We start from the raw sequence: 24,814 nt of genomic DNA, 5'->3' as shown, positions 1-24,814 counted from the left end.
CCTTCCTCATTCCCATAAGGTGATTGGTGCCTTCCATATGGGTAACTGGTATCCAAAGATGAATTGCCATGGATGCTGTTTGCTCTGTCTTTTGAGAGAGCTCCCCTGACCCAAAGAGCAAGTCACTGGGCAGTGGCATTTTGTCAGGCTTTGCAGTAGGTGAGGATGTCGGAGCAGGCAGGAGATGTCTAGTGGCAGGGTGAGGTACTGAGTCATACCTGATGGGCCTTGGAAACAGATGTCTCATAGGGCAGGCCAGTGTACTGCAAGGGTCCCTATAGATTCTTTATTAGTTGTTTATTTTTGTGACTACCTTTCTGTATGTTAAGAAGAGCATATATCACCTCTTTTTGCTGTCAGGTCACTTCTCTACCCACCCTACATATGTCAGTCCAGGGCATTTATTAGGGCCTTATCTCTAAACAGAACAAAAGTTGCAAATATTCTGACTTGGCCTTTGAATGGGAACAGAAAAGACAGTCATCAGTTCTCCTAAATCAGAGATGGTGAAATGAAGTCTGGGCTGAGAGATAGAGGAACAGGGAATCCTCAGTAGATTATGTGGGGGATCCAAGTAAGACCCACTCCAGCCCTGGTGCTGATAGATGTTGGGAGTTTGAGGGGTGAGCCTTGCCTGCTGGAGTCGTAAGAGACATCATGGAGAGGATGGGGTGAAGCTGGACCCGGAAGCTAAGTAGAAATGAGTCTTGGCAGGAAAGAACGAGAAAGCATATTTAAGGGACCTCGAATAGGGAGACACATTTGATTGGAAGCACCAGAGACCCTCCCAGGAGCACTTTTCATGTGTTTGTTTCAGTTCATCTCTTCATCCAGAAGGTGAACTCTTTGAGTTACTTTCTGCCTTTGTCTGCAGAGGCCTTAGGCACAGCATCATCGGTGAGCACCTCTGAGCTGAGGGAACTTCCCTTACAAAGCCACTGAATGAGGTCTACATGCCTTTCACACCCTCTGTCTTCTCCTCGGGATATGATCTGGCCTAGGGGCCACCCAGTTTAGGGCCTTCTGCTCTCTCATTAAAGTTTCAGGAGAAACCAACCAATAAAATAACCAAGAGTAGGAAGAAAATATGTTTCGTGGGTCATCTCATTGGGTGACCACACAATTTAGCATTACCTGAGCAGACCAGTTCAGCAGATTAATTTCAGATAAGGGCGACACTTCCTTCAATCGATTCTACAAGAAACTTTAACATTAGTTAAATAGAAGGCATATTTTAACTCACAACCAAACTGAATAATGATATAGCCAAGGCATTCAGTTTTTAGTTCAGTGTGTAATGGTCTTCAAGAATTAGAAGGATTAGCTGGGCATGGTGGTGCGTCCCAGTACTCTGAGGCCAAAGGATTGCTGTGAGTTTGAGGCCAGCCTGGGCTACACAGTGAATGCAAGGCCAGCCTGAACTGCATAGTGAGACCCTGCTTAAAAAAAAAGAGAGACAAGGATTGTTTTTCATAGGAAGACTATGACTCTATAACAGCAGAAGCAAACCTGTGACATCCATGCCACAGCAGACTGTTATTGATGAGAGCAGTAAAGGTTTCATCATCACTGCTCTAGAGACTGGGAGAAGGGACTTTTGGTTCCCCTCCCGCATCCAAAATAGTGTCTTCCACATTTAGGAGCTCAGGAATGAATGAATGAATGAATGAATGAATGAATGAATGAATGAATGTCAGGATTCAAGTGTGGTCTATTTCCACTAAACTCAGAAGAAAGACTGAGACTTAGAGCTGAAGGAAGAAAGCAATTGCTGGGGATTTGCTTGTTTCCCAGGACTCACATATACGTATCACATATCACTCGGCCCTCCAACTCTTTTTCCAAGCTGGTGACCTCTCAGAGAAATTCAGTTTCATCTCACTGGAAACCTAACAAGGTGCTGGGCACTGCGCCAGGTATGAAAATAGAGAATAAGGGGCAGTTCCTGGCTGCACTGAAGGGAGAGACAGATAAGACGGGAAAACTCCCAAGCCACAACGCACTAAAGTAAGGACGGCTCAGAAGAAGGACTGTAGCTTCTCTTGTGTGTGTTTTGTTTTGTTTTGTTTTGTTGTGTGTGTGTGGGTGTGTGGGTGTCACTCAGGGCCTTTGAACTGAACTACATCCCCAGCCCTTTTTCTATTTTGAGAGTCTTATGAGTCACTAAATTGCTCAGGCTGGGCTAGAACTTGTGATCTTTCTGCCTCAGTCTCCTAGAATGCTGGGATTCGTGGGCTTGACCCCCAAACTCAGTTCATTTCATTTCTAATATTTGGGTGAGATTTTGAAAGACAAGTTTGATTCCTGTGGGTAGAGAACAGGGTATACCAACTTGAGAGAGAAGCATTTTAAAAACAATTTTATTTATATATAATTATACATATTTCTGGGGTATGATGTGACATTTTGATATATGTATGCATTGTGTAATGATCATATCAGAGTAATTAGTACGTCTATTACCTTAAGCATTTGAGATCAGCATAATATTAATAGTTACCACTAATGCCATTTGTTTACTATTTATTATGTGCCACTCAGTACTATATATTTCTCATGTGTCCCCTCATGTGCTTATTTTATATAACAATCTCACGCGGGGGATGGATACATATTTCTGTCTTTTTACAATGAAGGTAATCTAAGCCTGGTCAGCTAAATGGAGGTCACTAGCCTCAAGGTCAGGCTCTGGGTGGTGGCAGCCCAAGGCAGGGAGCCCAGTGAAAATGGGCATTGGGAGTTTCAGTGGCTGGCAGGAAGTGGGCAGAGTTTAGGGGGGAAAGGTCTGGGACTAGGTTATGCACTTGAAATCTGCCCAGGACTCTGGACTGGGTTCTGTCCCTGGACTGGATTATGAGCAGTGTGGAGGGCATGAACAGTTTGCAGGGAAAGAGTGATATGGCCCAGCAAGCTTACTCTGGCAGCCAGAGCAAAGGTAAAAACAGAACCAAAAAAAAAAAAAAAAAGGACTGAATGAGGAGGCCATTGGCAGGAGAACCAGTTTGACAAGTATTGTGCTAGCCAGTGAGAGATGGTGAGGCCAGGTTTGGGGCAGGTTGCAGGGATGCAGCGGATGGTAAGATAGACATGTGCAGGCTGCATATGTGGGAAGGTTTGACTGGGATTGGAGTAAAAAATTAGGTTGTTCAGGCTGACTGTAGTTATCAGGTCTTTACCCCTGCCCAGAGCACAGTAGCCAATGGGAGGAGATGAGTTTATTTTTGAACCTGTGACTTGAGGTGCAGGCCTTGGGAGCGTGAGGAGGTTGCAGCTGGTGTTTGAGGTATGGGATCCATGTGGTGCCTTTGATGGGTAGTGCTGGTAGCTTCAGCAATGCACTTTGCCTGTGCTGCAGTATGAAAACTCTGCTTTTCTTTTATAATGTGGGTATTGATGCTGTCCGTGCAGCTTGGCCATTTTGACGGCAAGTTACAGATCTCAGATTTTTTTCTTTTTTAAAAGTTTGTTCACAGTAAGTGGGTACTCAATAAATATAATTTCAAAGTCAGTGTCCTACAACATCAGTGGCCTGCAATCAAGTGACCGTGGCGTCTCAGTTAAAAGCTCCTTGGTTGAAATCCTGTTGGTGAGACCCAGTGGCAAGCCAGGGATGGGGCACTGAGACCTCTTCTTCCTCATCAACTTCCTGGAAGTTATAGAACGAAGCACCATGAACTGCCTTGGACAGTGGGTGCTCACTGTGGTCTAAAAGCTCCCTGTGCTCTGTTTGATTTCTTTTGGAAGGAGTGTTGTCCTTATTTTACAGATGCACACCAAGCCAAGGCAAGGTTAGATCATGTAGCCAAGGTTTCACAGTTAACAAGCTGCAAAGGTAGGATTTGAACCCAGACCTCATGGAAAATTCCTTTGAACCTTTAGGCAGTGCTGGCCTATTTTCTGTGCTGTCACAATCACAAAGTATTGCCTTAGATTCATCAAGTTGGACTGCATTGCTTATGGCCCCAGGGATCACTAGGAAGGACAACTGAGGGTCCCAAGCTCGCTGACCCTTGGGATAGCTTAGTAAGGCAACATTATGACTGCATTGAAAATACAGAAATGGAAAGTGCCTCGTTAAGGATCTTACTCATCTTCTGAGAATGGATGTCGATTCTATACTAAATTGGAAGACAAAGTTGTCCTAAACCAAGGACACTCTCACTGAGACAGTGCACACAACAGCCGTCATTTTGTCTGTTCCCCAGTTGAAGTCAGGAATTTCATTTATAGAAAGGGTTGAAACAGAGCCAGTATCTCCCTAGCTAGACAGCTAAGGAAGACGGGCAGTGTTGTCCCTTCTTCGTAGATACCTGGAATTTAGGGCCTTGGCAGATCGTCTGGCCCCACTCTGCCTTTTAGAGATAAAAAGAGATTATAGAGGTAACATGAGTTGCTAAAGGTAATGCCATTTACAGATGACTTTAATTTCTGGGCTCCCCCAACAACCTGCATTCCCCACGCTACTGTGTATATGTGGCTACCTCTAGGCAAGGAAGGAGGAGGTGGTCTTTTCCAGCACGCTGTGTTCTTCCGCTGTACTTTGGAGGGGTACACACAAGCAAAATGGGAGCAGCCAGCCCTGTAACACAAGCTACAGTACCTGTCACTTCTAAACTGGGTGACCTTGTACTGGTTGCTTAATACCCTATACCTCTACTTTCTTTCGTTGGAAATGGGAGCATAACACAGATTGAGCCGTGCCTAATCCAAAATTATGAAATGCAATGTGCTCCAAAATCTGAGATTTTTTTGAGCACCAACATGATGCCACAAGTGGAAAATGCTACACCTAGGCTCACGTGGCAAGTGAGAGTCAAAACACGGGCACACTAGAACTGTGTAAAGTTACTGTCCACCTGCATGCATAAGGCATACATGAAGCATAAATGCATTACTTGTTTAGACGTGAGTGCCATTCCCAGGGTCTCTTACCTTGTGTTTGCAGATATTCCACACCCCTTCCCCCACAAATGTCAGACGCTTCTGTTCCCAGACAATTTAGATAAGGGACACTCAACCTATAGTACCTACTTTGTACTCTGAGTGTTGAGGGAGATGATCCAGGGCACATAGTAAGTGTTCACACAGTTGTTGCAGCTACTATTATTAATCATGACATCAGTCACAGTAATAATCCCATAACTCACCCGGATGAGGCGGGACTCAGGAGACTCCCTCCACTGCCTTGCTGCAGGCATAAAAATCCCTCTGGTTAGCTTTGTGTGCTGGTTTATAAACGGCTTGTTTGAGTATAAGTGTCAGGCCCTCACTGACTGGGGGGTTTTGTAACTGACTGTGGTGGGGATTTAGCTCAGCGGCATAAGCGCCTGCCTGGTACCTGACTGTGGCTCCCACCCTGCATCACTGATATCTTTTCTGTGTGTCAGTATCTCCCTCCTGAGATACCATGCTAGCCCTTGAATGTAATTTCTCCATCAGATTCTCTTCTGTGGAGTGCAGGGACCAATCAGTGAGTATGAGATAGTGACTGAAAGAGCCCTCTGTCCCATGGGCCCATCTGCCCAAGGTGATTCATTCCCATGTCACATATTTCTAAACTCTTTTACCATCCTGAGTTCTCCTAAGCCCGTTTGGCCAGTTCTTCCACAAATTCCTCTGCAGGTTCACCTGGTGTCCTCTGAAGTGTACTGGCATTGCTGGGAACTGTGAACTGGTACCTCTTCCCAGGAAAGAAAGCACAGCCTTCCGATGGGGATGCCACCTGGCCACTTCTGCCCTAAAATCCTAGTATGAACAGTCTCTGATGCCCTGCCCCACAAACTCCTCTCTTTGGCCTTATTTGTGCTGCCTTTCCCTTTTCTTTCTTAATTCTCACCCTGAAGACATCTTCATCCAGCTCTCAACCTCTTAGATTTAAAAATATTGATGAAATGGTGCAACTGGGCAATTTTTACTAGGCAGGGAAAATCCTGCAACATTTACATAAAATTTAAGAGCAGTGATACATTTTCTAAGGGAAGATGCCATGAACCTATACCGACAGGCCCTGAGTTCTATCTGACCCCATTTGTACTTATTTTTGGGCCTGTCCAGGTGCCTCTGCAGACCTTATGCTAGGCTACAAGATCCTGTCCTCCTGGTACCACGCACTACCTTCCAAGCTCTTGACTCTGTTCCTCTGGAGCACCAGCATGGTAGGGAGCGAAGGGAAACCTGGCACCTCCTGAATACTTCCTTCTGCCCTACCCTCTGGCCCAACTCCCTGTCTCCCATGGCACATCAGTCTTTACCCAAGGTGGAGCCCTCACCACATCCTGGGAACCCAGAGCTTCCTGCACCGCCCTCTAACTTCCCCACATCTCCTCTGCACCAGAACCTCACTTGTCACCCTGGAAGCCTGCCCTAGGGGTCCAAAAGCAATAAGATGGTCTAGAGTGATGGCAAACCTTTCAGAGCTTTCAATGCTAACAAATAGCCAACCGTGGCTCGTGTGCCATGCGTTTGTCACTCTGGTCTAGAGCACCAACCTGACGGAGGGAACCACACTGACCCATCCACTGGGGTAAGCTGGAGCCTGAGAGCAAATGCTGACTGCAGCAGAGGTCAGAGCTAGACACAGTCAGCTCTCCGGGCTGGCCCCGGCCCTGAGAGTGATTTTTCCAGGTCTGGGCTCTACAGCTGAGTACCCACAGAAGAGTTCGCCAAGTACTGGGTGATTGACAATAGAGTATCCCACATGGAAGGCACAGCCCGAGTCCTAGCCCAGCGCTGCTTCATGCAGGAGCAAGAGGCTGAAAGGAGGGTGTCCTGGTCTGGGGGACGTGGGTGCCCAGCAGCTCCCAACAGCACTCCCCACTGGCACATCTGTGGATGAATTTCAAAGTGACCCTGCTTCTGCGCAGTCCCAGGTGAACAGGCTGCCCTCTTTTTTACATTGCTTCTGTTGGAAACTTGTATGTGCTCTGAACAGCTAGATGGGAAGCATGGCACCCCTTGTCCTGCCTTAAAGGCAGACCTGGATTCTGACTATTTGCAGGGTGGGGATCAGGTTTCATAAGGTTTTCCTTCCGTTATGTGTGGTTTTCCCCAAACACTACCTTTTCTTTTCTTTTTCCTTTTGAAGTCTGGGGTCTTGGGATTTCCCATTTTGGAGCATTTGACAAATGGAGCATTGCCCATTTGACAAAATGGGATGTTGGCAGGAGCAACCTAAAAGGGATTTCTGTCCCAGAGGATGACTGTCTAGCTGGGTGGCTTTGAGCCTGTGTTCCCACCTCCAGGACCCATGGGGAACAGTTTTGAAACTCAGATGAGAGGAATTTGTAGCTCCAGCCACCAATCCTGTGCCTGAACTGTGTGTTCTCCCTCAGAGTTGGCCTGGGGCTAGACTTGCGCATTCTTCCTGTGTTTCTTGGGGGCTTTACAGCCTGGCAGGGCCGCGAGTTCCTGGAGGGCTTTGCACAGACTGACTTTCCAACCATGATCACAGCAAAGACCTGGGCACCAGGGCTTAATGGGCAGCCCCGTAGGAGTTCTCGCTCATAGAGGACGTTGGAGGCAGTGGGAAAACCCCAAAAGCTAATGGTTGTGGCCCGTGGAAGAGAAGGTTCAACCTCAACCTCTGGGTCTGCTGAGTCTGTTACTGAAGTTCCTTTGTGGGATCCTAACCGCCACTGCTTCCTGATGGGCTGTGGTGTGGGATTAAACACGGAAGCACTCTTTTAGGCACAGCCTTTGTACAAGCTTGAGTCTGAGTTTGCCTGCAGGACAATGGACAGATTTCTTAGTCTCTGAATCTGTTTCCCAATCTGCATAATTGAGTATTCCCACCAGCCAAACAGGGAGGCAGGGAGGTGCCTGTGTTGACATGAGAAGAAATTAAAATAACATGTAAAACCCTCGTGCTAGGTCTGAACTTCCGTGTAACCAATTAGTGTACCCCTATTTGAGAATAGAGAAGACTTCCCAGCCCTTTCCAGCCCCATCTTCCTGGTCCAGGGCCCCTGTAGGGAGAACTGTGTGGTAAAGAGAAAGCAGAGGCCTCACCTCCCATCACAGGGACCCCTGAGCTGAAGTTGTTTACAAATCAGAATTGCAGAGTGAGACCGGTGTGTTAACAAGCTGTTTTCCATGGGAATGTAAGGGTATGGAAAGGAATTATTCTTTTGCACTACTCAAATTGTGAATAAAAATATAGCGTCTTTCATCTGTGGAACACAATGATTTTGCAGACTTTAATTCCGGGAACACCTCTGTGAGCTTGGCAGCTGTAGCTTACAACAAGGAACAGAAGAGACAAAGCAGTTTGCACAAGGCTGGGGAAAGGGTCTCAGCACATGCCCGTGTCTTCCTGCACTGTCTGTGCTCCAGAGGCTGTCACAGGGCCCAGGAATTGTGATGTGTTTACCTCGACTGATGGGGTGTGGGGCAGGAAGGAGGCGTGAAGATCATTCATTAGTTCAGGCACAGTGCATAACAGGCCAGTCATGCTCCCCCTTAGAGGTATGCAGAGCATCTCCCATATCATCCATTGACATGATTACAGGTCCCTGGCTGACTTGAGCCAATGGTTTGTGGCAGTGCCAGCAAAGTCAGAGTGTGACTACTCCCCAGCTTCAACTGTGTGACCACTGAGACTTTTCCTGGCCACAGCAGGAATGTCTCACTTGAACACTTAGTGTGTGCATTACAGACTTACCCTTTGAAATATGCCCGGGCAATCTTAAGAGGCTTGCTCCCAAAATTAGCATCTGTGGGGCCACAAATGGCACAGAAAAGATATATGTGATTTTACGTACATCTGCCAATCTCCCTACCCTGAGCCCACCTGCAACCCAGATATCTTGTGCAGGACTCTGTAGGAGTATCAGGGAATCTGTGTCAGGCCCCAGTAAAAGGAGGCAGAAGTCCTTATAATGTTTCGCATGTCAAAGAACAGAAGCAAAGCTTTATCTGTTCCATATGTTTGCCTGTGAGAATTAAGACCCCTGGGTCCCAGTCCAAGTGAAAAGAGGCCAGCAGCTCTGTAGCCTCCCTGGCAGGGGATGTATGGGTCCCACACAATGAGAAGTAGCAGACAGGACTTCTGTTTTCGATGTGACTTAATACAACTGCCTTTGGGACTAACCTGCCTGAGGCCCAGCCCCACTGCATGGCTACTGAGCTATTTCCCTGCATTTCACTTTTGAGAAGTTAATTTGTGCTGATTGCAGAACTCAGGAAAGTTTCCTTCTGAAATTTTGCTGCTCTGGTTCCAAAAACCTCTGCTACTCTACTATGAGGGCATATAAGGTCATCTGTTGGCCAGAGTGGTTTTAAGGGTCATGCAGAAGCTCGGAGGTTACACTAACAATGGCCCTGAACTTGAGATTTAGTGCTCTGAGGTTGCAGTCTTGAAATTCTTATGGTTTTATCTCAGGATCTGTGTCTTATAAGTCCAGTAGGACAATAGAATATGCACTGGAGGCTTGGAGCCTTCGTTCCCAGGATGCTGCCTACCACATCTCCCACCTGCCCTGTCATCGTGCTGCACTTTACCTCAGGTGGAGCCTGGACACTAAAAATGTTGAGACTAAGTACATGTACCCCGTGGCATCTCAGATTAAAAATGGTGACAGCTGGCAGACAGCTCCACGCCATGTCAGTGGACAATTAGCAAGGGCCAGGCCTTCCTACTTCCCCTGATCCAGATATGTACTACACCCTGGCATGGAGAGTACAGTCTTCTTGGAGGGCACCCATCCACCTTGCCTTGGGACAGCCAGTCCCCAGAAAGAAGAGACACCTGAGTGGACTTCCCCAGCCCTAGCTGGGTCACGGTGCATCAGACCACTGTTGTCGGAGTAAAAAACCCAGCAGCTAATGGTCCCTTGCTCGCTTTGTCACTGGGGCCCAAGTGCCCCTAAGGGACTGCACTCACCCTGTTCTCCTGTAGGGGAAGCAATGACACTCAGCAAACAAAATCACCTTGACGTGCACCACGGTGTGAATGAACTTTATGTCACTACGGTGAGCACTGAAAAGTGGTTCAAGTGCTAAATATGTTATGAATGTTTTCCCACTATCAAAACAGATTTTCAGAACCATAAAGCACTATGTCAGGTGGCGAGAAACTGGCAGAAAGGAAAACACTGATATTTTAGTGCCTTCCATGAACATTTTTTTCCTGCAAACAAGGAGTCCCATGTTTTTATTTTGCTCCGAGCCCCACAAACGAGTTTACCAGGCCTGTCTTTCGGCCACTTTGTAAAACTGCCAGGTCTTTGCCTTTCAGCGGGCTTGCCCTCCAATCCTCTGAGGATGCCTTTTGCTGAGCGGATACTTACCTTTTCTCTCTGCTTCCCCGCACAGGTATCGTGTTGGCTGTGTGCCAAGCCCTGGAAAACAGCACATCCCCTCTCAGCGGTGAGTACAACCTCTCCTGGGGCTGTGCATGGGGAGTGGTGTTTGGATCCTGGCTACTGTGGGGCCTGAGCTCCCTCCTGCCCACATGCACCTGCCTGTCCCTGAGAAGGAGCACACTCCTCTCCACTCTCTGTTCACAGGCGGATGGATGCTCACAGAGAGGTCTTAACTGTAGGGCTGGGAGCAGCTTCCCACCCAACTAGCATGGACAGGTGTGCTGCAGAACGGGCCTTGCAGGACCCAAGAGCTCAGAACCATCCACGCTGTTTCTACTCACAGAATAATCAGATTTCTGAATCCCATTCTCTGCCTCTGCCTGGTGATCTCTGCTTAGTGATGTTCTGGTTCATGTCTTGATATTTGTGCTAATAGTTTCCTTTTCCATTTAAAAATTCCTAGAGCAATAGTGCGGAGAGCAGGGAAGTGTAGGAGTCGAGCCCCTCAGCATCATAGTACTGCAGGGGAGTAATCGCTAGTCTGTTGCCTTCATTCATGTGCATTAATGTTGTAATATGATTAGTCCTGGAGAAGAAACTGTTTTAAATTCGAGGTTGTGCATTTTTCTATGTTGCTGGAAAGTCCTGAAATCAGTGCTTTAAAACTGTCACAGTGTTCTGTTAAAATGGGCATGTGGGATTTAAATAAGCATTCTCCAAGGGATATTTATGGTGCCTCTTCCTGCCTGGAAGCTTTTCCTTTTTTAGATTCTTCCTCGGAAGATATATATGTATATACATATACACCCAAGAGTAAGAATAAATGCATGTATGACCCTTGCACACACTGTCCAATAGCTTTCTAGGTGGACCGTGTGGATTTATCCTCCATGTGTGAGTAGCCACTTGCTACTCGCTTATTGTTATGAAGTGTGTTTTGCTGGCTTCTGTTCCCATCTGCTACTGCTATTTGTCCCTCGCAATTTCAGGGAAGTCCCTGTGGAAAGGGGAAGGCTTCCATGTGTTCATACATTCTCTCACCAGCTGCACAGTTTGCCTGATACTCTGCTCCTCACTCTTCCCTGCCTTTCCTGCTGTTAAGTCCACACTTCCTGAAAAGTAGGATCACTTCCACCCTGCTGGTTACAACTGCTGCTCCAGCCCCAAGATCCTCCCTTGATGCATTTGAGCCTGAAAGGTGGCCACACCACTTGGTGATCCATAATGACCCAGAAGAAACCATCTCTCTTCCTCCGTTGCCATGTTTTGTTGAGGCTGGATATAAAAGGGAGAGGATCCTAAAACCAGACCCACAGGGATACCACGTAATGACTCCATTTTATTCTCTCTCTCCCTTTTTTAAAGGTTGTGTTTATTTACTTATTTATTTTTGTCTTCTTGAGACAGGGTCTCACTATGTGGTTCAGGCTGGCCTTGAGCTCACTTTATAGCCCAGGCTGGTCTTGAACTCTCCACGATCCTCCTGCCTCAGCCTCCTGAGTGCCGGGATTACGGGCATACACCACCACACCCAGCTGTTCTTTTGGAACTAGATGCTGTTTCATATTTAGGTTCTAACACTTAGGTGTTGAATTACACAAAGAAATGGGCCTTCTCTTCCTCGCTCTCCAGGAGCCCATCTCACAGATGGACAGATAGCATGAGAACCTGTAAGTGTCATAACTACTTAGTGAGTGATTTAGAAGATAATTGCTGGCGCTTGGAATAGAATTTTTTATCTCTTGGTTGTCAGTTTATAAAACAGAAACATTAGCTGGAGGCATGTGGAGGATGGCAGCATCCACAGTTTAGAAAGTCTGTTACACCCTCCGTAGGAAGGAGTTATGACCTAGCTTTTCAGAAGGGACTTTTTAATGCACCTTAAAAGGGACAGAATGCACCCTAGCTAAGTGGTTGGGTGGCTGCTTGCTTAACTCTCAGAAATGTTGCACAGTTCCCAGGCTGCCCATCTGGTTCTCATATTTTCGTGAGACTCACTCTAATGACCACAAGGGTGTGGTGAAGTCCTTGGTCAGGTGCTTGGGAGCCAGGACTTAGGCCTTCCTCTACTGTCTGTCTGGCATGATCTGTAGACTTGGAGTAACTCTTTGGACCTCTGAACTTCTCCCCCTTCTTCTTGCCTGGGTCTAATTATGTCCACCTAGAATCGGGGTGTTTTGAGGGCTTGCTTAACTTAGTTTTGGGAGACTTTTCAGAGTGATGAAAGAACAAGGAAAAATCAGTTGGACTATTCTTGAAGTGTTACCATTGCTAGCTTGTTTGAGGAGATGGGAGGCAGATCTCAGTGAGAACCCTGGGCTTAAATATGTCGAGACGGTAAGTTTGGGCTGGGATGCCAGACAGAGGGCAGATCCGACTACAGGAAAGTCCTTGAGGCTTTGACTTATCTGTGAAGCATGTAGAACATGGGTCAGCCAGAAAGCAAGGGCTCTGCTTCTTGCTCGTCTCATCTTAACAAAGGCTTTGCAGAACTCCTTCTCTGTGTTATTGTCTAGAGCTTTCCCATGCGGAACTGCAGTCATTCTAAAATTAGAAATCTCACGTGTTCAACCCAGGTACGTGGTTCACCTGCTCCAAATATGTGTCTCTATCACAAGAGACTTGGAATGTCTTAGTTTGGGGCAAACCACATACACCTGTGTATACTTGCCTTCAACCTGCGTGGAGGAGCATAAGGACAGGAGGGAGAGATTCTTCCTTGCCTCTGCAGGTGTATCCTTGTCATCTACTTCCTCGTTCCATCTTGTACTTTTTGCAGAGGAAATTGTGCTGGGTCAGTTGCTTTTTAAGCAAGGACTGTTCAGGGTAGAACAGTAGGCAAACACAGGTTGTGGAAAGGAGGGTTCTAATTCTGACTCACTGGCTGAGAGATCTTAATAGAGCCCTTAAATCTTCCTGAATCTCAGTTCCTCATTAACAGAATGAAGGAATTAGATTAGGTCAATTTTTAAGCTGAGTTACCAGATCACATTAGTGGGACATGACCAACATTTAAAAAATTGAATTGCTTGGGATAGAGATTAATATTCAGAGTGCATTACATAGAAGGGCAGGTACTACAGTATGACGTTCCTATTTAAGTTATTAATAGATACATAAATCTTAATTCTGCATAATTTTACTTGTATGAGTGATAGCCCTATTGGGTCCTCTGTAATTTCTAGATTGAAGTTCTTTGTAAGAATTTAAATACTCACAGAGTAAGTTATATAAATATCTCAGACCTGTATGTTTCCCCCCACACAACCATAGTCATTTATAGTTGTCTTGTCCACCCTAATTTGACAGTATTTCTTTTAATGTGTTCATCAAGTCTTACAAAAACACTCAACTGATAGAAACAGAAGCTCTTTCCTTATGCACAGATATTTCATTAATTTACGTAATAAGTAATTAGATTACATAACTACAAGACTGAATACAGCTGACATAAACAGGTTTGCGAACAAACACAGATGATCTCTTAGTAAATATTCAACCTAACTGGTAAGAACAAAAATAGCCTAGTAAACTAGAGTACCTAACTAACTGAACTTTTGCATGCTAAAGGCATTGATCTGGATATTTTAACAAAGAAATGAAGAGTGCAGGATGAGGTGGATCAAAGACTTGGATTAAGTATAGCTCAGTGAAGGGAGTATCTGCTATTTTTGAAAAAAGCAAGGCAAAACTTGTGAATTTTGAAAACTCTAAGCCTGTAGGAGCTTTGTTACTCTCTCATGTTTTAATTTTCAGTGTTTATTTCACACTCTCTTATTAAGAACTGCCTCAGACTAGTATGGTGCTTGACTCTGAAAATTCTGGAGATATACAAGAGAATTAATTATGAGCTCTGCCATCAGAAATCAGGCAGACAGTGTTGATGATTTTGACATCTTAAGGGTAAATCATAAATGCAGACCAAACTGACATTTACCATGATAGATTTTTTTTTTGAAGAAAACAGCACTCGTTCCATATTCACGCTTCTTATTTTTAATCTAAGTTCCAAACTGTGTATGTTTATTCTCCTTGTTAAATTGCATCTTGCTCAGTTTGTGCTGTGCTGGTTTTCCATCTGACTGGTCTCTCTTGCAAGCTGGGACTGTTATCTGAGAAGATGACAGAAGGAACATCTCTACCAAGCATCTGTGTCCCAAGAACAGAACCTGACTACACATCCACCTAGGTAAAAGAGAGCTGCTTGAAAGGAGTCAGCCCTCAAATACTGCAAGGCAGAGTGAGCACCCAGCCCAGAGGAGTACAGGAGCCAAGGTGACGGGAGGGACCTCAGCTGCTGTGGTTTGTAGCCACTCTCTGTAACTTCCAAGAAGGTCATTCCAATACCTACACATTCCATTTCTGTGTCTCTTTGCTCGGTCTTAAGGAAAAGAATCTGATTGGTTTATCATCTTTGGCCAAGTTTCAGAAGCTGTGGCAGGGACCGGAGGAAAAGGCTAAGGAGATGAGGTGCCAGAGGCCTTGGCTATGACGCATTTTTCTCATTAGACCTGGGGAAGGCAACGATCAGCACCCCCAGTCCAGTCCAATCCTTTGGCATCATTCATGCAACCAACAAATATTTAGTGAGCATTTCCTATATGTTAGGCCCTCATCCAAACAATAGACATAATATATTTTTATTTATAAAATTGGCATTTTTAAATGACAATCCTGAATGTGATCATGTATAATGTGAGATGTCTACATATTTTGCTGATGGCTGTGGTTATTGGCATAATCTTTCTGAAAAAAATAGCTCAGAATTAATAGTAAGCTTAGCTGGAAATTTAGCTCAGTGGTATAAGTGCCTGCCTGGCAAGCGTGAGGTCATGAGTTTAATGCCTGGTACAAAATAATAATAATAATAATAATTAATACTGAGCTTAATTGCTTGGTATTAGTAAGCAAGAACTTTAGCACTGTGTGTTCCCTATTAAGCAACAATTGCATTTTTAGGGATCTATTTTTTTTAACTAATAAGAGGTGTCAGGTTATTATCCATTACATTGAAGAGGAATCCATTTAAATATCAACAAAAGGGAATTAGTGATAAACAGGAAGACAAAGAAAATACTAGACAGCCCTTTAATGTTGACAAAGGATGTTTACGAGGTGGGGAAATGCACATGATGCACACATAGGAAAAGTATATACAGCTGACCAATAATTTTTATATATATATATATATATATATATATATATATACATACATACACACACACTCATACACACACACATATATATACACACATATGTACACATATATACACATATACATACATACATGCATGTACAAAAACAAAGGGAGATATTGTTAACATTAATTACCTCTATTTCATAAGAATATGGGTCATTTTCATGTCTTTTGTGCTGTCCTCTTTTTCCACAGTGTCTAAAGAGAAAGACAAAGCAGTGACTGCTTTGCTGCCCTGCAGGTCCGCAGCCTGGCAGGTTCTGGGGTAGGCTGCTGTGGCCTTGCTACCCAGCAGCTGTAGCTGTCTGCAAGTCTCCTGCCCATGTCGCACGCAGGAGATCTGCCATGCTGGCTTCGCTTGAGGGCCACTCTATTCTCTGCAGCTTGACACCTGGGTCTTATTCTCCAGCCGAGCAGCACTCCCAGAGGCTTCACTGGCTAGATTGGCCCCCACAAGGGACAGTTTCCCTTGTAGTTCTGGGATGCTTATCTCATTTCTAGAAGTGACTCTGTGGCTCCTAAATCTTTATCCACCTTTGCTGAAATTTTACACAGAGATGATTTCCAATTTAGGATGGTGTGAAACTTTATGATGGTGTGAAAGTGTGCCCATACATCATCCTGTTTTTCACTTAATCAATCATACAAGAATTTCAACACCTTATTATAAAACAGACTTTGTATGACATGATTTTGCCCGGGTGTAGGCTAATGCAACATTTAAGGAAGGGAAGCTATGATGTTCAGTGAACCTGTGTATTAGATGTATTTTCAATTTTCAATGTCTTCAGTTTATGATTTATTGAGTGGTAACCCTATTGTAAGTGGAAAAGCCCGATGAAAAGGGATTTTTCATAATTACTAAGTGATAAATGGGAAAACAAAGATGCTCCCGAGCCCTAGGATACATGGTACCTGTGTGCGGGTAGAACTGAGGCTCTCCATTCTGTTTTGTCTTATCCCTTTCTATGTTGGTGTATTCAAGAGACATTATAGTCAGTGCAGCCTAGTTGCTTGGTAACCCTTGGGTTTTAACAGAAGAAATTAGGCCTTTCTTAGCTCTTAGAGCTCATGTCAGTTTCCCAGATGTGAGGGTTGTGGTGCTAGTGTGTTTGGTGCTGCTTCTGCCATTACAGATCTTCTCACTGTCACCACTAATGTGCATGTTATGAAGCAAGACTATCTATGCATTTTTATCAACTGGAGTTGAACCGTAAGGCAGTGGTTCTAGAGCTTCACTGGGCCTAACAGTCATTCTGCTGACTTAAAGCAGATTTTGGGGCCACATGCTAAGGGGGCCCAGGAATCTGCATTTTTAGCCCTGGCCACATTTTGCTACGGGTCAGGAAAAAGAGGCTGAGCAGTAAATGTCCTGGTAGACTGAGATGCTGTCACTCTCAGGTGACATTTTTTTCCTCATCCTTGGAGCTCTTAGCTGCATTGTGAGACGTTTCAGGACTGGCTTTCTAGTACTCGGTCAAGATTTTGGTAGAAAGAAACTGAGCACCTTGGAAGTTGGTACATGGACTCATCCTGGATCTCCCCTCTTAATGCCTGTTTTAAAAAGTCATTACACACATTATACATCAGAGTATATAATGGAAGATGTTTCAAAACATCTGGCCGTTTTATAACCATGTTGCACTGACTGTAATGTCTCTTGAACACACAAACATAGAAAAGGGGTAAGATGAGACAGAATGGAGAGCCTCAGTTCACCTGCACACAGGCAGCATGTATCCTAGGGCTCAGGAGCATCTTCTCCTTCCCATTTACCCCTCAGGAGTTGAGAGAAACCCTTTTTTATCAGCCTTTTCTCATCTCAGCTTTGTGTGGAATTTGATGAGCATCCTTCCCTCGTTGCATGGTAGGTCTCCTCATAAATGGGAGATCCAAACTGGGTGTGGCACACACCTATAATCTCAGCATTTGGGAGGCTGAGGCATGAGGATGTTTGCATGTATGAGGCCAGCCTGGGCTACATAGTGAGTTTAAAGCCAGCCTAAACTACAAAGGGAGACCCTGTCTCAAACAAACAAGCAAGTAAGTAAGTAATTAAAAGAAAAAAAAAACCTTTCAAAAATGGAGGATTCAGATTTTACTATAAAATCTACCACGAATAAATCTTGCTGATCCTCAGTAACAGGCTATAGCATGCCCATATAAAATTTTGGCATGTTCCATAAAATTCTATTTCTAGCAATCTTTCCAACTGATATCCTGTTAAATAAAACCAGCATAGTTCCTAAGTAGAATCCTAGATACAAACCTGGCTAAAGAATAACTTGATTGACGTCACTGTGGGTAACCTACCAATTTAACCCTTTGCCAGTACTTCCCAACTTTGTTCAGAATAAAGATTCCTTTACAGTAAAAGAAAAAAATGTGTGAGCCCCCACAGATAGTAGTAGTGCCTTTAGTATTACATTTTAATAAATTCATTCATATGCATGATGGCAAAATTTGCTATGAGAATTCAGTAACCCTTAAATGAACTTGTATTTTATCACAATGGAATTCATATAATAAGAACTAGTACTTCAGTGTACTTACTGTGTGCTGGAAACTGGTATACATATAATAATTTTAACTCCCACAAAATACTCAAGAAGGTACATACTGCCTTTAGTCCCTTTTACCATTGATAAAACTGAGGCCCAGAGAAGTTAAATAACTTACACAAAGTCACATAATTAGAAGGTTGCAGAGACTGGATTGAAGCCCAGGTAATCGGTTGCAGAGTTCTAAGTACTTTAACCCCTATGCTTTAAAAGTGCACACATACATAACACACACAGACCACACACTGTATTTAAGGGGAAATTTACAAACATTTTACATTAAATAATCATGTGACTCCTCTATCCCTTCTCCAAGACAGACGGAAATAACTTTCATGAGTTTTTCATTTTCTATTTCATTAAAAATTAGATATACATCTTAAAGCAAAGTGTACATGTTTATGTAATTACATGTGCATACGTGCACATGTGTGTACATGTGATATGCATGTATGTTCATCAATAAACTTTTAAAATTTCACCTTTTATCACAAAATGATGGAATCATCTTTTATATGTTTGTCCCTTTATTGCTTTGTTGAGGTATCAGGATGCTTCCTCCTCTAAGTATTTTTGTACAAATCTAACTACAGATAGGTGATTAGATATCACAGTCCCCTCACTGAGATGCGGGAGGGGGGACAATCTTACAGGACTGCCGACCACAAAGTGAGTGGGGGACCAAACTCAGCCTTCCCCTTTTAGCTTTAATGTGCGTAGTGTGCCTGTCTGCTAGGTCCTCGGGTGGACATGCACAGGAAGTGGATTCTAGGTCAGAGCCTGTGCTTCGCTGCGTTCTCACTTCTCATTAGCAGGTGAGGGACTTACACCTTTTTCATTGCTTAACTTTGGCTTGATGAAAAACTGCCCAAATGTGAAAAGCACAAATATTTAAAAGCATAGTGGTAGAGTCTGAAACTGGGCAGCATGGGTTCAAATTTTAACTGCGCCCCTTGGAGACTACGACCTTTGGCAAGATAGTTAACAACTGTGTCCCTCAGTTTTTCCAACTGTACAGTGGAAAGAGCAGAACCTACCTCAGAGTGTCATGACCATTAAATGTCAGGAGCTTAGAGAGCTAGGTACGTAATAAATCCTATGTAGGTCTTCGTTTACAAATCTTCTGATTTAGATTTATGGAAATAAAGAGTGAGAAAGCAGTAGCATACATGTAAGAGATGGTATGTGAAAAACCAAGTTGGCTTGAGCCAGTTGGTAGGGACAACATTAGAGTTTCAAGTCATTAAAGACTTTGACCCAGTGAATCACACAGGTCAAGGCTAAGGAACATCCCCTTGACCCTGGCGAGGGATCAAAGGCAGCCCCACTCTGCCTGCTGATGAGTGGTGTGTGAATGTGTGTTTTGGTAGAAATCAAACCTTGAGCTTTAATCCTAGCACTCGGGGAGGCTGAGCCAGGAGAATGGTTGCAAGTTCGAGACCAGCCTAGGCTACGAAGTGCACCCAAGGTCAGCCTGAACTGTACAGTAAGCCCGTGTCTCAAAAAGAAAAAAGGAAAAGAAAGCCCCCTGAGTTTTATTACTAGAATTATGGTACTTAACAAGGAAGAACCACAGTCTGCCCCATTTGTGGAAGTTTTGATAGATGCAGGATGTTGGGTCCTTCTTTGAGCAGCAAGGTTTAGAAAGAACATGGAAAAATTGGAGAGGAGCCTCTGGGATGCTGGGCAGGGAGGCTGGAGGCCAGAGAAGGCAGGCACCGGGAGCAGAAGAGACAGAAGTAGGGTGTTTGAGCTTCCTACAAAGGTCCTGGGCATGTGTAGCTTGTGCTCTGAGACCGAAAACAACAGGTCTGCTTGGTTGAGCAAGTCAGGTTCTCAAGCCCTCCCCACTGCCGACTGAAACACAGACAGGTCTCGCTCACTTGTGCGAAGGCTCGGGGAGAGGGTGAGGATCGCAGTGAGACTATTTATAGCAATTTATGTGGGAAACTTCAACCTTATTTCCCTTTCCATGCTAATGCTGTAAGACTCAAAAGTGGGAGTACAAGGTAGAAAGGAAGAAAGAAAAACAATTAGATCATTAGATAGAGAATATATCTAATTGAAGAACTGGAGCTGCTGGGATTAAATTCTTAACCATCCAGGGGACAATTACATCTTTTCAAAAAAGAAAAAGAAAGTACTTTTGTGCCTTAGGGGGAAAGGATATTATTATACTGAATGGCTTTTTTGGCCCAATTTGACTTTTTTCTTAAAAAGTATTTTTAAAACCGAATGGGAACTGCAGAGGGCTGTGCTGTGCATCAGAGGTGGCTGAGCCACAGTCCTTGCCCTCAGCATCTTTAAGTGGCAGACCTGGTGGAACTGTGAGCCATCGCCTGAATTGAATGACTGCCACTAGAGGTCTGAGCTAGTCAGTGTTAGGAGGGGCTGGGTGCGGACTGTCCTGCGCCTGAGAACAGTCCCAACATTTTGGAAGTCAGTGTTTTTTGAGAGGCTGGTTTTTTTATTTGTGTGATTTTTGGTTTTTGGTTCAACAAAGATGCTCAGGTATCTTTTTATTGTTATTTTGGGCTTTCTGTTGTTGTTGTTTATTTAGACAAGGCTTTGCTACATAATCTAAGCTGGTTTTAAACTAGCTATGTAGCCCAGGCTGGCCTCAAACTGTCAGTTCTCCTGCCTCAGTCTCCCAAGTGCTGAGATTACAGGAGTGCGCCAGCACACCTGATGAATGTTATGATTTTAACTGAAACAGTTCCTGATGCTTGGGCCACTTGCATGTGTCTCCTGCTTGAAAAAATTAAGTTGATGCCTTCAGCGTTTTGTTGAGAGCTGCAGGGCCCAATAATGTAGCCACACGTGGCTGTGGAGCATTTGGCCTGTGGTTGGTCCAAAGGAAGGTGTGCTGGAAATATACAATATGTACAGATTGTGAAAGCTTCACATGTTAAAAGTTAATTTCCTAAGAATAAATGTTTATGTTGGTCATTTATTGAAATGACCATATTTTGACCATATTCAGTCAAATAAGATGTATTATTTAAATCAACTTCACCCTAGATGCTAATTCACAGGATGTTAGGATGAGGCCAGGCATCAGTGTGTTTTAAATCTCTCCAGGGGTTCCAATACACAATGAGAGTTGAAAACCACAGGCATAGGGAGAGGACCTGCCTGACTCTGTTAGAGTACAGACCGAATCTCAGTGTCCCTAACTGTCAGGGGCAGCAAAGATTCAGTGATTGTGTAAGGACCTGCGAACAACACTACTGAACAGTACTTTGAGACCCTGGAAGGTGTGCACTTTGTGCAGAATGGATCGGTAATAGTTTTCCAAGTAGAACAATGCTCAAGCTCATGTACATATGATGGGATTTCCCTGTCCTCTACAAAATCAAGGGCGGAAGGGCAGCATCCTCCATATCCTTGTACCTGCCACCTCTTACAGTTAGTAGTGATGGTCCCTTATCTCCTGCCTTCTACTTATCTTATTAATAAAATGGGAAAAGCCCACTATCCTTGTCTTGATTCTCCTCTCCCAACCTGTCCCGAACTCTTACCTATGGCTCCTGTTGCCAGCCTCTTCCCCAGTCCCTATTGAGCCTGACAATCATGCCTCATATCTCTGGTCACCTCCAACCCATCGCCCAGTTGATACCCCACTCCCATCCTAGGATATGCAGTGAGAACCCTGGCCCTGGGGAGCCCCTGCCTACTTGCTGATCACTCACCACACACATGGACTCTGTATTTTCAGGGAGTTTGTGGCCAGGTCAGGTGTGCAATAGATAAGACCAGTTCACAGAAGCTGTATTAGCACACTCTCCTCTTTCCTGTAATCGGTGGCCTGAATGAAGATTCTGAGATTTAGCCAACTGATTTTCAAGCAAGCTCTTGGAATGCTACTTTTTATAAGCTGGAATTTGCCCCAAAAGTCAGTTTTCTGTAGTAATAAAAATACCGTATCAGGAATGTAGTTCAGCAGCACAGTACATAACCTGGCAAGCACGTGGTCCTGAGTCCAAATCCTGGTACCAAAAAAAAAAAAAGTCAGCTTTCTTCCCTTGGCAGAGCTAAGAGTTAATGCCAGAATAAGCTGTTTTTAATTGTTTTTCTCCTCATGGCAAATAATTTTCAAAGCAGAACAGCACTCAGCTGCTTGACAGTAAATAAATATAACACCATTTATGAAAATACAATTTGTACATTTGATATAAAAATGATGGAAAGAGTCCCTTCACCTGGACAGCTGTAATACAGATCCTTCAAAATGATTCTTACTGGCTAGGCTGATAGGACCAAGGTTCTTAGCAGTGGAGGTCTTACGTTGAGCTTCAGATTAGAGGCCACCACAGCCTTTCCAAAACCTCCTGGCTACCCTCTTTCATCCTGCTCACTGGCCTGTGCCTCCTTTCCACAATTTATGCTTATTCAGAAGCTTACAGAGCTTGAGTGTCATGTGCCCTTAGGAGAAGATGCCCAAGGAGCCCAGCCTCTTGTGGACAGGAACCGACAAGTACATAAATCCCCTAGTTTCAGTGCTTCCCACACAACAGATGCACTAAGTTCTTCCATTGTTGTATGCATAATGTTAGGTCTGGTTTAAACAGTGCAGTGCACCGAACTGAAAAGAATTGCTTCCCATTTTAAAGATGAGCCTTCTAAAGTGAGGTCTGTGCTTTGTTGTAACTGAGATAGGATCACAGCAGTTTCTTTCTTGTCAAAATCAGCTACAAAACTAACTACAGTAGGAACACACTATGAAAGGAAAACCCAAGCTGTCTTTTTCTCTGGCAGATCTTCCCATGGAGCCTCCACTTCCCTGTCCAGCTACAGCTCACATCTCTCCCCTCCCTCGTTTCTGTGATGCAGACAACACAGATGATGGTCTGGTCCAAACACTTCTTCCTCAAGTTGCAGGAACTTCAAGGTCCACCCACGTGGGTGTACTGGTGGCTTTGTCGCATTGCTTAGATCACACACACCAGAATGCCTTTTAGAAATAGGAAGAGTATCTAGTAGAATGCAAGTAAGAAAATAGTCAATACTTTTCCTGTAAATTATCAGTAACCAATTGAAAATATACTCGATGTGTGGGAAATGGAGAATTACTGTTCCAGTTATGCAAGGTGAAAAGGTCCTAGTGGCCTGCTGCACAGTATTGTGCGTATAGTTAACAATACTATATTATACACTAAAATTTCAGGATGTCAAGAATTTCCTAAAATAGTAACAATAAAAATGTATTGGAGATGGTCATCTTGAAATAGTTTTAAAATATAGACTGTGTAGACTACATATAAAGAATTTTTAAAAGATATGTTCACAATCTATTTAAGAGTACCATAGATCTTTCCTTTTAATGGTTTTTGTTTTGATTTGGTCTTTTGCTGTTTAAGAGACCTATCCCTCCAGAAAGCTCAGTGTTACAAAATTGATCTTCCCAATTTTTGTGGAAATCTAATCCAGTGCAAATTTTTCCTTCTGTGGGACAGAGATGAATTAGGGGAAACTTAACTAAATGATTCTAAAGTTTCACCTTTATAATAGTACAAGAAAATGCTAACTAAACACGTGAAGGATTTGTACCATCGGGTGTTCGTAGACACTATAAAGCTAAAATAATTGAAACATTCTGACACTGGCAAGGGTGCACTCAGGAGCCAATGCGAAAAGAATCCCAATTGCGTGTAACAAATAGACATGTAATATCCACAGAGAAAGAATGGGTTTGTCACAAATAATTCTGAGATGATAGGCTAAGTCTTTAAAAAGAAACAAATTTTGATCTAAAGTTCTGATTGAAGTATCTTTCAATGGAAGCTGAGGTTCTCTAAGAAAATATAAATATTTACATAACTCACATAAAAGGAAAACTTATCAGCATACTGAAGAATAAAACTGTAAGAGAAAATACATACATTTAGATTATAAATTTCTGAACATCACCAAAACATTATGAATACCACTACAGAAAGAAAATTCATAGACAATGTTTTTAATATTTGAATCCTAAAGAAGATTCATATCATTAATATATAAAGTACTCAGAAACCAGTAATAAGATTTTTAACTTCTCAGTAAAAGAATGAATTTCTTAATAAGAAAATCATAAAAGTCTAAGTATACATTGTCAATAACTGTAGAAGAGATGTCCAGTCTTGCTAGTCTTCCAAGAAATGAAAATTAATTGGTGAGATTATTTTATTGATCAAATTAACAAAGATAAAAATAACTGTTGATGTACGAAGCAGATAAAGCTAGAGACTCATATTACTGGGTGTGTAGATTCTTGCCTTTATGTGAGCCAGTTGATAATGCTCATTGTAAGGCTATAAAATAAGTCTTGTTTACTTGTTGACCCAGAAATACTACTTCTAAGAACTTATCCAAAAGCATGGGTGTAATATTCATCACAGCAAGATACTTATCAAGCAAACTTCAAGTGCTAAGAGGATAAGAGGTCCTGGGGAGGTGGGAACTGCCTTGGAACCGGTGAGCAAGGCCTGTGTAGATATTATTGGACCACATGGAATGTTTTGTGTTCAAGTCTCTGGCTAAGCTTTGAAAGAGACATACACGCATGTGGAGGGAATGCATCTGGTGATTTGTTTGGGTTGTTTTGTTTTTTTTTTTTTTTCCTACATGGCTGAAAATTCTTCAGGCCAGTGTCTTTCAAGTTCCTTTGGGTTTAGAGCTCAAATTTCCCACTTAGGATTCTGCCATCACATACCTACTTATGTTGTTTAGCACTAGTGGACATAGTCATGTGCTGGAGTTTCTGACTCTGTTGG

At 43.6% G+C, this 24,814-nt stretch overlaps 1 protein-coding gene across 1 annotated transcript in view; it reads left to right on the top strand.

The window, feature by feature from the left end:
- Positions 1 to 24,814, top strand: part of Tgfa (transforming growth factor alpha) — an 89,708-nt gene that overhangs the window by 22,037 nt on the left and 42,857 nt on the right. Inside the window, exon 3 of the mRNA XM_063230424.1 lies at positions 10,312 to 10,365. Within this exon, the coding sequence (XP_063086494.1) occupies positions 10,312 to 10,365 (54 nt within the window). The remainder of the gene's footprint in view (positions 1 to 10,311; positions 10,366 to 24,814) is intronic.

Source organism: Cavia porcellus, unplaced genomic scaffold (assembly GCF_034190915.1).
Source record: "Cavia porcellus strain 051 isolate PalLab524CR breed Dunkin Hartley unplaced genomic scaffold, mCavPor4.1 scaffold_18, whole genome shotgun sequence".
Lineage (NCBI taxonomy): Eukaryota > Metazoa > Chordata > Mammalia > Rodentia > Caviidae > Cavia > Cavia porcellus.
This window is presented reverse-complemented; position numbering and strand designations above follow the sequence as displayed.